Here is a 12,299-nt window from a genome sequence, read left to right on the forward strand (position 1 = left end):
CCTTTTACAACATTCCGTGTCGGTTTTTTTACTTTGCCCCCTGGGTACATGTACACAATATATATAGGTATTCAATCTTAATGCTGGCTTTATCATTGTATTGCACTTTCATTTATTTACACATGTGACCTTGGTCAGATTCTCATTGCCTGTGTGCATTTTGTTCCCTACACATGCAGTCCTTCCTTTACCCCCGTCATGCTGCCTGAGCAGGGAGATGACAGAGCAGTAACACTTCAGAAATACGGCCTGACGAACCGTCACGAGCCTTAATGATGGATGATTTTTTCGCAGCTCCTATTTTTGGCTTTCTGTCGAGCCTCCAACTCGAACAGTGCCAATGCCAGCTGCCCGCTGATGATGCGACACAACCCGGCCGGGCTCCAGCTATCGCTTCACGGGCAGATTGTTCCTGGACATTCGAGCCTCATCGTTCTCCATTGCGTGTAGCATGAGGTGACCCCTGGAAGGAAAGATAAATGTCCCACCCTCCACAGCGAGGATTGATCATGCAGCCAAGCTCGTGCATAAGCACTGATAGCCTGCACACCGCACACTAAGTGCTCCGGTATGATTGATTAGTGCGCTGGAACAATATGGTTCTTCTATGTGAGTGGATGCATGGCCAAAGTTTCATGCAGAGTTTCATCAGTAAATGTTTTTTTTATTTCAGTGTAACTTTAGATTCAGTGGCAGCCGCCCTGGCCCCTGTCCCCTGACATTGAGTCTAACAATGAATGATTGGTGGGACAAAGCCTGCATTGGATCAGTGCGCAGGATCCTGCTTTGCAACATGATTTATTGATGTCCCTGATGGCATCAATGGAGGACTTCACCGAATGTCACCGGCTTCCTATGCATTCAAAGGAGCCCTAATTCAGCAGGTTTTTCCTGCATAAATTGCCCCTCCCTCCATCCATCCTGAGCTGAAGTAATGGAAAACAGCCGGCATTAGTCAAATAAATGGGGGCATAATCTTGCAGTAATTTCACCCGGGCGTTGTTTGTCTCCATGATATTAGCATGTGCTATTCTGAGGTAATCAGCTGGGCGATGCAGATAGTAGGGGCAACAGGTTGGTGTGAGTGATAACAGTGTAAGCTGTGTGTCGCCCTCCAGTAAAGAACAAGGACAAAGACCTTTAATTCAATGTCACCACTGACATTTAACCCTCTATTGTGCGGTGTTGGCATATGGCAACAATAACTTTATCTCACTTTTTCTGAAAGGCAGTAATTTAAAAACCATGTTTTACTGTTTAGGTATGAAAAGGGGGGTTTCTACAAATAATTGATCACATACATAATCAGGAAATCATGATAAGAGAGCTCCTAAAGTTGTCTAATTTTCTTCAATTCCTTCAAGAATAGTCTTTTTTGCTATCTGAGGTATGTGAACTTTTAATTTCCATCATCAAAACCATTTTTGATACCGTTATGTGAAATGGTCAAATGAATTTGCAAGTATGGAAGTTAACTGATGGTTCGGGATCCAGAGTCATTTTAGACCGTTTGTATCTGAAAAGTGTTATCTGGATTCAAAATGAAACTACTAGAAATCAAAAGGAATTACGGTATCCCACCAAAATTATATGCTGGTCCACTTTTGTTTAGATTTCTAGTCAATAAATCTTGTCAAGTGGTCTCAGGCTGCAAGGAGAACCAGGTTAAACTGGATCAGGATGGATATACAGTGAATGAATGGAAGATATTGTATGAATATTATCATTATTCATCTAATAACTGCAATAGAGGGTTACTTTTTTTGTCGTCTCGTGAGCAAAGATTCATAGATTTCTTGTTGTTTGCCTCTTCTTTTTGCGTCACCACTACTGAAAATGGATTCTTATTGTGGGTGTTTTTTTGTGCGTGTGAGAAAAAATATCTTGTCCGGCCAAAAAACAGCCAACAGGCACAAAGCTGCAAAAATCATGCTGAGTAGACAAGTGTTGCTGAGCAAGACAAATGTTTAGTTTTTTTTTTTTTTTTTTAAAAAGAGCCTCCTATATCCTACAGTATCTCTCAAACCTTATTTTCTTTTGAGTATCCTTTTCGGTCATAATGTGTCTAATGCAACCTTTTTGCTTTTGTTCGTGCCTTATCAGTGATGAAACACCCACACATCTCCGTCTCTTACTCCCCGCTACACCTCTGGCCTCCTCATTGCACATTTTCCCACCCGGTCCGACCTCGCTATTCTTTCCCTTTTCCATCCAATTTTCTCATGTTCTTCCTGGTGCTTCAACTCAATAATGGATGTTCATAAAGCTCAATTCACTTCTCGGGCCTTTTCAATCATTTCTCTAGTTAATTCACTCGCTGTGCCTGCTTCCCCCTGCTGCATGTCTTTGTGGAGGCCGGGCTGGGCTCTCTGTCTGTGTTCGCCCTGCTTACTCTCTCACTCCATCAGCCAGACGCACAACCTTTGTGACAAATTACACCCATTTGCCTCAGTGTGCAACACAGTGCATGTGTTAGGACACACCAATACTTATGTAATCCCTGCACACACAGAAATTCAGCGGTATAACATACAGTGTATTGGTCAAAATAAATGGATTTCTTGTTTAAAAACAGTCAAGATCGAGAACATGTTGCCACAATGTCATGATAGCGTCTGGATATTTTCAGCATTTAAAATATAACTATATCTATAAATATATAGATCTTTATGTGTCTTCTGGGCTACTGTAAGGCAGCGCCTGTTGGCTGACTTCTGATGTTATCATGTTTAAGAGAAAAATTGAGAAGCAGTTGCCACTGGACATGCTTATCCTCATGTGTCTCTAAGTCCCGTATATCTTTGTTTTAAATCTGCCCATTTAGTCTAACCCAAAATGCTGACTTACATAGTTTTTTTCCTCCATGTTGTCTCGTCTATCCGCTGTGTTTTTAGCATTGCTTCCTCACTTTAGCTGGCTGACTAACTCTTTGCAGAGCTTCCAAGAATGAATACACAAATAAAATAACTTAGCGGGATCTGTAAAAATGACTGTTAGGATGTAAACCAGTATGTGCCACTCATCCTTGCAACTCAATTTTCTGGTGCAAATCCCTTACAGCTTGGACAAAGCTTTGTATCGCCTTGTTATTATGACCATTGTTAACGAGAAAAAAACTAAAGTCAAACAAGAAGTCTCACTCACAAACTCTAAACTAATAAACCTCAGAACTTTGCACAGCGTCTAATACAGCCTCTAAGGGCCTGTGTGATCCTCTCTACATATTCAGCACTAATGAATGCAGAGGCAGTCAGATGTCCCTGAGTGCAAGCTTACTTAAAAAGCAGATTCTCCCCCTTTAACATTTTAGATGCGATCTTTAATAAAATATGATTAGACTAAACTGCAAAGTCCCAAAATGAATATTAATCTCCATGTTGGTTACAGATCAGACTCAGAGTGACACCTTTATGTCTTATACACAGTTTCTGATCACCCGAACAAATCAGAATAATGAGTTCCTGTTTATGTGTGTGTGTGCTTGGGCATTAAGTTAGCACATTTCTGATATAAGTCAGTTTATAAAGGGAGTCTGGGTGTTATGTATATTATTTATTGAGGATAGTGTCGGGTTGCCAGGTTGTGACAGCCAGGTTTGGAAACTGATGAAGGTATGACTCAAGCCAGACAGGGCATTGTCAATAACCTCTTTTTTTTTTTTTTTACTTATTTTGCATTGAAAAACAAAGTTACTACTCAGCTGTAAGGCTCTATATTACACAGAGGCATGTGAGATGTCTTTCCTATCTTAAAAGGTATTAATTACTATGAATTAATCCTATGATTTTTGTTATAATGATGCTTTTATTTTTGTTCTTTTTGTGTTTTTGTTCATGCACCCTCCTCAGAATAAAATAATTCATGAAATGTAATGTCTTTTTAACATTTCAAAGGGCCTTATCATCTAAATGTGTCCTAATGTGACCACTATTCACATTACACAATCAACAATAGCCTGAATACTTGAGCTTTGATAGCTTGGGTTTGTCTGTGTTCCATTTCCTGCCTAAAGGATCATCTTAGGAGAGACAAGCAGTCATAAATCAAGGATGGCCATGTGTGTTATCTCCTCAGATATGAGTCTGGAGTGGGCTCCGTGGATTAGAGACGTGACAGGCTTGGTTAATGGAGGACAGGCCCCGGACCCTCTATCCTGGTAGTCTGTGTGATTGAGGATGGAGGAATATGATTAATGATTCAGAGGCTCGGTTTAAATAGTCAGTGCTTTGGGGTTCTGCTGTGGTGTATTTTAAATCCCCCGGTGGTGAACAAAGAGGATGGAGAAGCTTTCTATGTCAAAGAAATTTAAGGTTACTGATATTAACTGTTGCCTGGGCTGTTGGTTTTTAAAAATTCACCATTTTATCGAATATTCTGTCCCCTTTTCTTTCTACATGTTCAGCGTTTCTTTTCTCACCTATTCTCCCATCTTTTTCTCCTCTGCCCCTGTTGGTAATGGAAACTTACTGAGCACAACGGTTAAACAATGGCCACCACACCTAGGTCTTTGTGTTTTCTGTTTTCTGTGCATAGGGGCAATTTGTTTTACAAACAGTAATCCATCATAAATACAGAAGTGTTGGTCTATTTTTGTCTATTTTGGTTTTCTTATTTTAATTAACTAGACTTTTTACATCCAGTTGAGTCTAGTCACTCTAACATAAACCAAAAATTCATGTAATTGGTGGGGATACTGGAGTACCGCTGTCTCTACACACTACTATTGTGTTTTAGCACCAGTTCTCCTAAACCATGACACTGAACTGTCAACTTACTAAATTTCCATATTTTTTTCTGTTTCTGATTGGTGCATTGCTCTTACGCTGTTTCTGGGACCTCTGTCTCTACATACTACTGTTGTGTTTTCTCACCAGTTCTCCTCAACTATGACTCAGCACATTTAGACAACTGCTGACATTAACATCAGTCTCTCCCCATTTCTGATTGGTACATTGCTTTTAAACTGTTTTGGGGATATCTGTCTCTACATACTACTATTGTGTTTTATCAACAGTTCTCATCAACCATGACAAACTATCACCTTTTTTAGACAACTTCCCAACTTTTTTGTGATATATATTTGTATTTCGACATAGATATAGAGATAGAGATTTAAAGATAGTATGTATCAGCATGTATGTCTGTCTATCCTATATCTGCTTACTTTTTTTAATTTCCAGTTGTACAACACTGCTGGAGAAAATGTTTATTTCCATATGTGCTATATTAACAACATCCGATTTTATCAGTTTATTTGTCATTTTATCCTATTGGTTTTATTGTCATTTTACCCTATTATTTTCTTATTTCTGTCTTTCTATCTTATAACTTTATCTGTATCTTTTATATGACTAGTGCCTTTATTGCCAAGCTTACCCATTGTCTTCTCATCTCAAATACATTTTATAGTTCCGTTGACCCAGTTTTAGCAAAAAAAAACCATTATTTTTTCCCAATCTTGTCAGTCTTCAGTAAATATCTTTGAATCCCCATAGATCAGTTTAAGCATTATTTCAGTGAGTATTGTCAAAGGATAAGACTGGTGATATTTTTTTTTTCTTTCTGTTAATAAATCCCATGAAAAGAGCAAAACGAAACAATGAATTGATCCTTCTAAACAGGCTGCAAATCCAAAGCCTGACATCGCTTATTCCTCTGTGCTATAGAGCTCCATTGTTGTCCCAAAAAACGATTAAAAACACATCAGTGCGCCACACTGTTGCGCTGGGTGACATGTTTCTTTATTACCATGCTCACACAAGCTGTCATTTTATTTTAGTCACTCCTACATACACTGTCCTGCAGCTATAAACACGCAGTAGCAAAACAAATGTACTTAACTCCACAGCTGAAAATAGTCCCTAACAAATTTCTTCCCGTTTCAGTAAGAACTAAAGTGCTCACATGATTTAGGAGACTAGTGAGTCCTTTTAAGTTCACATCTTTATTAGGAATAAATGCATGAGTGCCACAGACATATGTGGAAGCTGTACGTTGAGAGAACCCATTGGATTGCTGGTTTTGGTATTTTATGACATTTATTTTGTAAAAAAAATACTGAATATTCTGGGCCTTATTCTTTAACAATAAAGTGGTCTAAGCTAAATTATTTAAACAATATACAGATATGTGTCGAAAATATCCTTAACCTTAAGTTCAGCATCCGGTGACAAAAACATGCTACATAACCATACTTAGTCAGGGATTTACATAATATTAGCTCTGTGTTACTGCATGTTCTGTTCTCAGCCGAATGCATAGAAACTGCCCGGCAGGAGCTTAACTAATGTTTCACATTAGCTGTGTTTAACAGTGTCAATAAGGGATGTAGGGGAGGGAGCAAAAGAAAAATTAATAAGCCTTTGCACGTTCCTCCCTCTATGACTTTCTTGCTGTCTGGATAACATAATAGGACCAATATTCCCTGCAGGCACCTGCTAATGGCTTGTCACTACACAGCCTCCTTATGGGATTGAGCCTGAGAAAGTGAATCTGTCAGGTTCTCTGAGATGGCTTTAGCATGTTAAGTGGTCTATTTTGACACAATGACTGTCATGAATCCGTTCACTGTAGAAATAAATATACAAGTCATTTTGTCTGTTGGTATTGAGCATACGGCTCCAAATGCATTTTTAATCCATTAGTTGTTTCAGATTTCAGCTTTATTTGGATATTGGAATCAAATAATTGCTTCTAATTTTATGATCTCAGTAAAGAATAAAGCTGCACTGAATAGTGAACTAATTGATTAGTTGATCAACTGCAAAATAATCGCCAACTATATTAATAATTGAGTCACAAAAGTATTTTTTCATGCATAAATGGCAGTGCTGTTTTCAGCCTCTGAAATGTCCTGTTTTTTTCTCTGTTTTATATCGTGTTAAATTGTTTATTTACAATTTGGACTGACAAAACAAGACATTTAAACATATCACCTTCATTTTTTGTGAAACATTTAACATTATATAGACCAAACACTTGATGGAGGAAATAATCAGCAGATGAATCCATAATAAGAATAATTGTTTGATGCAGGCATAGTAAAGAGTGAGCTCTTTTAAGAATTTCTGCAGAGTAACAAAGCCATTAAGTGCATGCACAGGTACAAACAGTGGATAATGCAGTTAATAAAGCACTCACCTTGTTAAACTAGCAGTTGAGTAGATTAAAGGCTGAGGAGCAGAATGAATGCGAGACAAGGCTACACGTCTCTCCTGAACACCTGAGCAGTCAGTTTCACTCTCGTCTGGCTTGAGATCCTTGAGAGAAAAAAATGTAAAGACAGGCTAATAATACACACTTGCAGGGAAATAATTCTATAATTCATGAAGCTAAAAGGATATTCTACATCATCCAGTGCTAATCATCAGATTTCTCTCTTCTCTTTCTTTTCAGGTGTTCTAGCATTCCTAGCACTGCCAGTAGGACTGGTGTCATCAGCACAGGAGCTGTACCCCAGCAAGACATCCCAGGACTCTGTCTCCATGGCCCGCAGCAGCCCCCTCTCTGCCCCCATACCTGCCCCCGTGGACTGGCATCAGGAGGGTTCCAGTAGCGGGGAGTGGTCATCCAAAGGAGGCACTCAGTCCTCAAATATTATCCTCCCTACTGTCACCCTCCAACCTCCAGCCCTGCTTCACACAACCCAAACTTCCCGCCTGGATCATGACGCCCCTCCAAACACTGTGAGCACTGAGGGTCAGCCCCTGGAGCCGAGCTCTGATAGTGTAGGCCACATGCACAAATTGGTCAGGGTACCTCAAGTCCATAACCCAGTTACTGTCAGCACGAACCAGGCCAGCAGCAGCAGCAGCAGCACAGCGGCCCCAAATATAGATGTGGAATCTCCTGCCAGAGGAGCTCCAAACCCCTCGGCTCTTCTCTCCAGCTCTGGATCAGACAGAGGAGATACGCTCGCTGCACACCACGTAAACCCTCAGAAGCTGAGTGTGGAGGGACCAACCAACCCCGGATGGAAGCATGTTCCAGATCCCGAGCTCCCCTCCTTGTCCTCTTCATCAATGAAAGCTGACCCTGCACTAGGCCTGAAACTCAGGGAGCATGCTCGGGGACCCCCAGAGCCGGCCGCGCACCACACCATCACCTTGAGGGAGGTGCATGGGTCCATCGAGCCCCCCACTGCTGAACTGGTGGTAGAGCCGAGGGCCGTGTCTGTCACTCCAGTCCAGAGCCCACCTGAGAATCTAACTTCCACCGCGGCCACTCCAGCTCTGTCCACTGAGCTCCTCAAGACACAGAATCCAACAATCATCCCAAACAACTACACTGCGCCCAACGAGACCACCACCGAGAACGGCAGTGGTGTTGTTAACGGCTCGGACAATGTCCCCGTGGGACACTGGTTGGGGAATGTGACTGCATATGGAGGGCTGCTCTCCAACAGCAGCTCAGGCAAGGATTCATCTGCTCAGGGGAACGGCTCGGAGTCCCTCTCCACGGCCAGCGGGAACTTCCTGAACAGACAGGTGCCCGCCACGACCCAGGACCCCTGGACGCCTGGCAACAGCTCGGGCCCCACCGTCGACTCGCCACCGTCCCGCATGACCATCTGCTTGAGTAGGATGGACATTGTGTGGATCGTGCTGGCCATCAGTGTGCCTGTGTCCTCTTGCTGTAAGTAAAACTAGAGCAGCTTGAGAAAGGTGAAATTAATTAACCCTTAGAGACCCACAGAGACCCCGTTTTTTTCTTATTCTTTAGGTCGGGGACAGGAGATCATATGGGGTCAACAGTAGATGCCTCATAGTGGTATAGAGTTCGAAACCTGAAGATCAATTTGAGATGCAGTGTGTCAAAATTTTCTAGTCACTGTATGATTGTAGAATATTATTATATGAGTATTGAAATCTGTTTTCACGCTCAGTTATGTCTCATAAGTTGTCACAGCTATTTTTAGCATTTGGTACACAGATTTGGTGCTGAATTTAACCATTTTTGACCACTTGAAAAATTCATGCTGTGATTTCATTGGAGATATCTACAAGAATTGCATTTTTCAGCAATTGGTTTGCAAGCACTTCTGTGCTGGAAACTGCCTTATTGTCAATATACCTTGGAAAGCTATACATCGTTTGAATGCTCTAGGGCTCTAGTTTTGGGTTATTAAATTGCGTTACGCTTCAATTATCCTAGAGGTCAAAACAGGTAATCTTATACAGCAAAGTCAAGTAAAAAAAATGCTCTCACTACATGGTTACCATGGGCACAAACATCATTATATTTGAATAAATTTGGGTTCACCGAATCCACAAGAGTCACAGTGTTCCAGTGATATCCAATTTATAAAATTCCAACAGTGTTTAAGGACCCCAGTACGCAGAAATATTCAAATACAACATTTTCAGAAAAGGCGAAAAAAACACATTATTTTGCATGCATTATACTACATGCAAAAGACTGCATGGTGTGCTGTGCCGACTATTTCGGTAGCAAAATTACTATACATTGTTTTCAATGAAGACCCAAAGTATGCCTTTAAAGAAACTTAAGATAAGATATTCCTTTATTAGTCCCACATAGGGAAATTTTTCGGCGTAGTGGATAGCAAAACCAGGCTTAAACCAGGCTTAACAATTTAAACAAGAGGATATATAACAATTAGGAACAGTATATACAATATAGACAGATCAATGCACAGAGAATATTGCAACTTTCACCCTATGTCACAGTAGACTTGTAATAAAATATTGTTATTTATTCATTTTAAACTCTTACTTTTCTTCAACTTTTCCCTGTTTACCGAGCTTCAGTAAGTGATCTCGCTAACTTTTCAGAATGCGACCTGACAGCCTCTAGACACCCTCCAGGGCTCTTTATTTATTTGTTTACGTGACAGGAACAGTGCACAGCTTCTTAGCTAGCTAATTTACATGTAAAGTCCCTGAGCAGCATCTGTGTTGACAAAATGAACACAATTACAAGACACACTTTGACTGTACAACAACAAGATTTCACAACATTAAAATGCATGATTTGGTTAATTGTAGCCATGATTTCTTCTTGAATTTAACATTTTAAAAAGCTGCAGCATTCTCTTAATTAACTTAACTGATCTGCCAGTAGATATGTGCAGTATCTCGTTGCATAAATTGAAGTTGGAGATGCAGAATTAAGCATTTCTTCCCTTTCATAAAACATCAATTTCTTGCATGATTCCTGATATTTTCTTACTGACAGCTTTATTGTTTTGAATAGCTCCAAAGTGCTACAAGGCACACCACCAGCACCCGTTTCAAGCAGTATTTTCGGGCTGTATTTTTCTTGCAACAATGGCATGTTGTTGTGAAACATGACAGCCTCTACCTGAGCAGCTAGTGTGGGCGCCTTCAGAGGCTATTTGAAGCAGCAGCGCTTCCAGTCTCTGCACTAACCCTTCATTTTCCCTTCCCGTCTCTGCCCCACTCTAGCTGTGCTTCTGACTGTGTGCTGCATGAAGAGGAAGAAGAAGTCGTCAAGTCAGGAGAACAACCTCAGCTACTGGAACAACGCCATCACCATGGACTACTTCAGCAGGCACGCTGTGGAGCTGCCCAGAGAGATACACACTCTGGAAAGTGAGGTACAAACTACCAGCACACTGACTCTATTAGTGTGCAGCGCTGCACACAGAAATGGAGGGACATTTACTTGATGTTTCACTATCGGTCAGCAGAATGCTTTTAATGAGTGTGGAAACAACAAGAGGATGTTCAATCTCCGCTGTCAGCAAGCCTCGAGGCCTGCTGGAGCATGACACTGTATCACTACAATTTACACAGATGCTTTTTGGAACAAGCAAGCATAAGATTCCCCTGCAGGGAATCTATTAAGATTACTTGTTAGTAGTTAGTTTATCACATCTAGTAAATCGATTTGAAAGCATTACGCTATCAGTATAGTGTTATTACGAATGCATACTGGTGCTGAATTCTAAAATATGGCAGATTATTTAATTTAATCTACAAGTACAGTTCTTAAACTTCATAATAACAACTAAATGCCTTGTGACAAGCTGGTCAAACAGCTTCATGTGATGAACAGGGCTGCAGCTACCAGTTAGGACACTAAGGTTGTGTTCTTTGTAATATTTCTGGGAATTTTAAGAGTTTTACAATGTAATAAGTTAGATTTTTAAGGCTTTAAAGATTTTTTTTAGACAACATATTATAAAATATATGTTTTAAATTGTCTGGGGCAAAGAAAAACTTAATATTTTCCTCCAGAATTACAAGTCTGATAGAGTAGAGGAGGCAAACAAGATTTATTAAACAAGATTTCTTCAGTACAGAGAACAAAACACACTGTAACAACATAACAGATGTTATTGGATGTTACAAAGCAACTAACGCTGTCAGCCACTACCAGTTACAAGCTAACAGATGCTAACTACACTCAACATTATATTCTTAGCCGCCAATTTGGGTGCACTACAGACTCCGCATCTGAGTCTGGAGGCTCAAATAAGTATTGATGAATCCTTCCAATGTTTCCTCTGAGAAAAATAAAACAGACACTAAAACTACCTCAGCACTCTGCACAGATTATGAGCAGCACATGGAGCTCCAGGGCCAGTTTGCAATACTCTTTCACTGGTCAACCTAGATTGGGTGGAGGTGGTGGGCTGTATATCCAGAAATGTCTCAATGACGGAGAGAGAGTAAATGTGCTTATAACTCCTTTTTAGTGTTTTACTTTTACTTTTCATGTGGGAAAACCACGTTGAACTAAATAATAACATAGCAAAGTATTGATACACACTTAAAAACTGTCATGCATCCTTATTAAGACTATTTGCGTTTTTCTGTGTTTGGCATGCTGTATATTGATATTATTTTTAAGAACATCTTTAATAATTCACCCTATTGTTAGACCACAGAACAGTTGGCTTTCTTTAGTCTCATGTGTGTGTAGAAACCCACAGATAAATCTTTTGAGATGCTGCTAATTGGCTGTTTTTGTAGTTGAGAACATGAATATGCCCTCTAAGTCCTTCCTCTGTTGTTTTCCATGTTTATTTCCGCAAATTTTCAAATGATATTTGGTCTATACTGAGAAAAATAAGAACTTGATCATAGACTGTATATAAATCAGGAACTTGATGAAGTGCATCAGCATAGATTTTAGTGCATTACAGCACCATCTGGTGGACATAAAAGTGTACAACACTGGTATCATTTCTTAAGTTGGTATTAAATGTTCGTTCTATTTCCTCTTCTTCCCCACATCATTTATAATTTATATTATTTTGTTCTGTTTGCATGTTCCTTTATCACCGTCTCTCCAGTGACCATTTCACTCTT

At 40.1% G+C, this 12,299-nt stretch overlaps 1 protein-coding gene across 1 annotated transcript in view; it reads left to right on the top strand.

Moving 5' to 3' along the window:
* The window catches only part of tmem108 (transmembrane protein 108), a 57,821-nt gene that overhangs the window by 42,673 nt on the left and 2,849 nt on the right, over positions 1-12,299 (top strand). The window contains exons 3-4 of the mRNA XM_059327019.1: positions 7,396-8,634; positions 10,428-10,579. Of these exons, the coding sequence (XP_059183002.1) occupies positions 7,396-8,634; positions 10,428-10,579 (1,391 nt within the window). The remainder of the gene's footprint in view (positions 1-7,395; positions 8,635-10,427; positions 10,580-12,299) is intronic.

This window comes from Centropristis striata, chromosome 23 (assembly GCF_030273125.1).
Source record: "Centropristis striata isolate RG_2023a ecotype Rhode Island chromosome 23, C.striata_1.0, whole genome shotgun sequence".
NCBI classification, from domain to species: Eukaryota; Metazoa; Chordata; class Actinopteri; order Perciformes; family Serranidae; genus Centropristis; species Centropristis striata.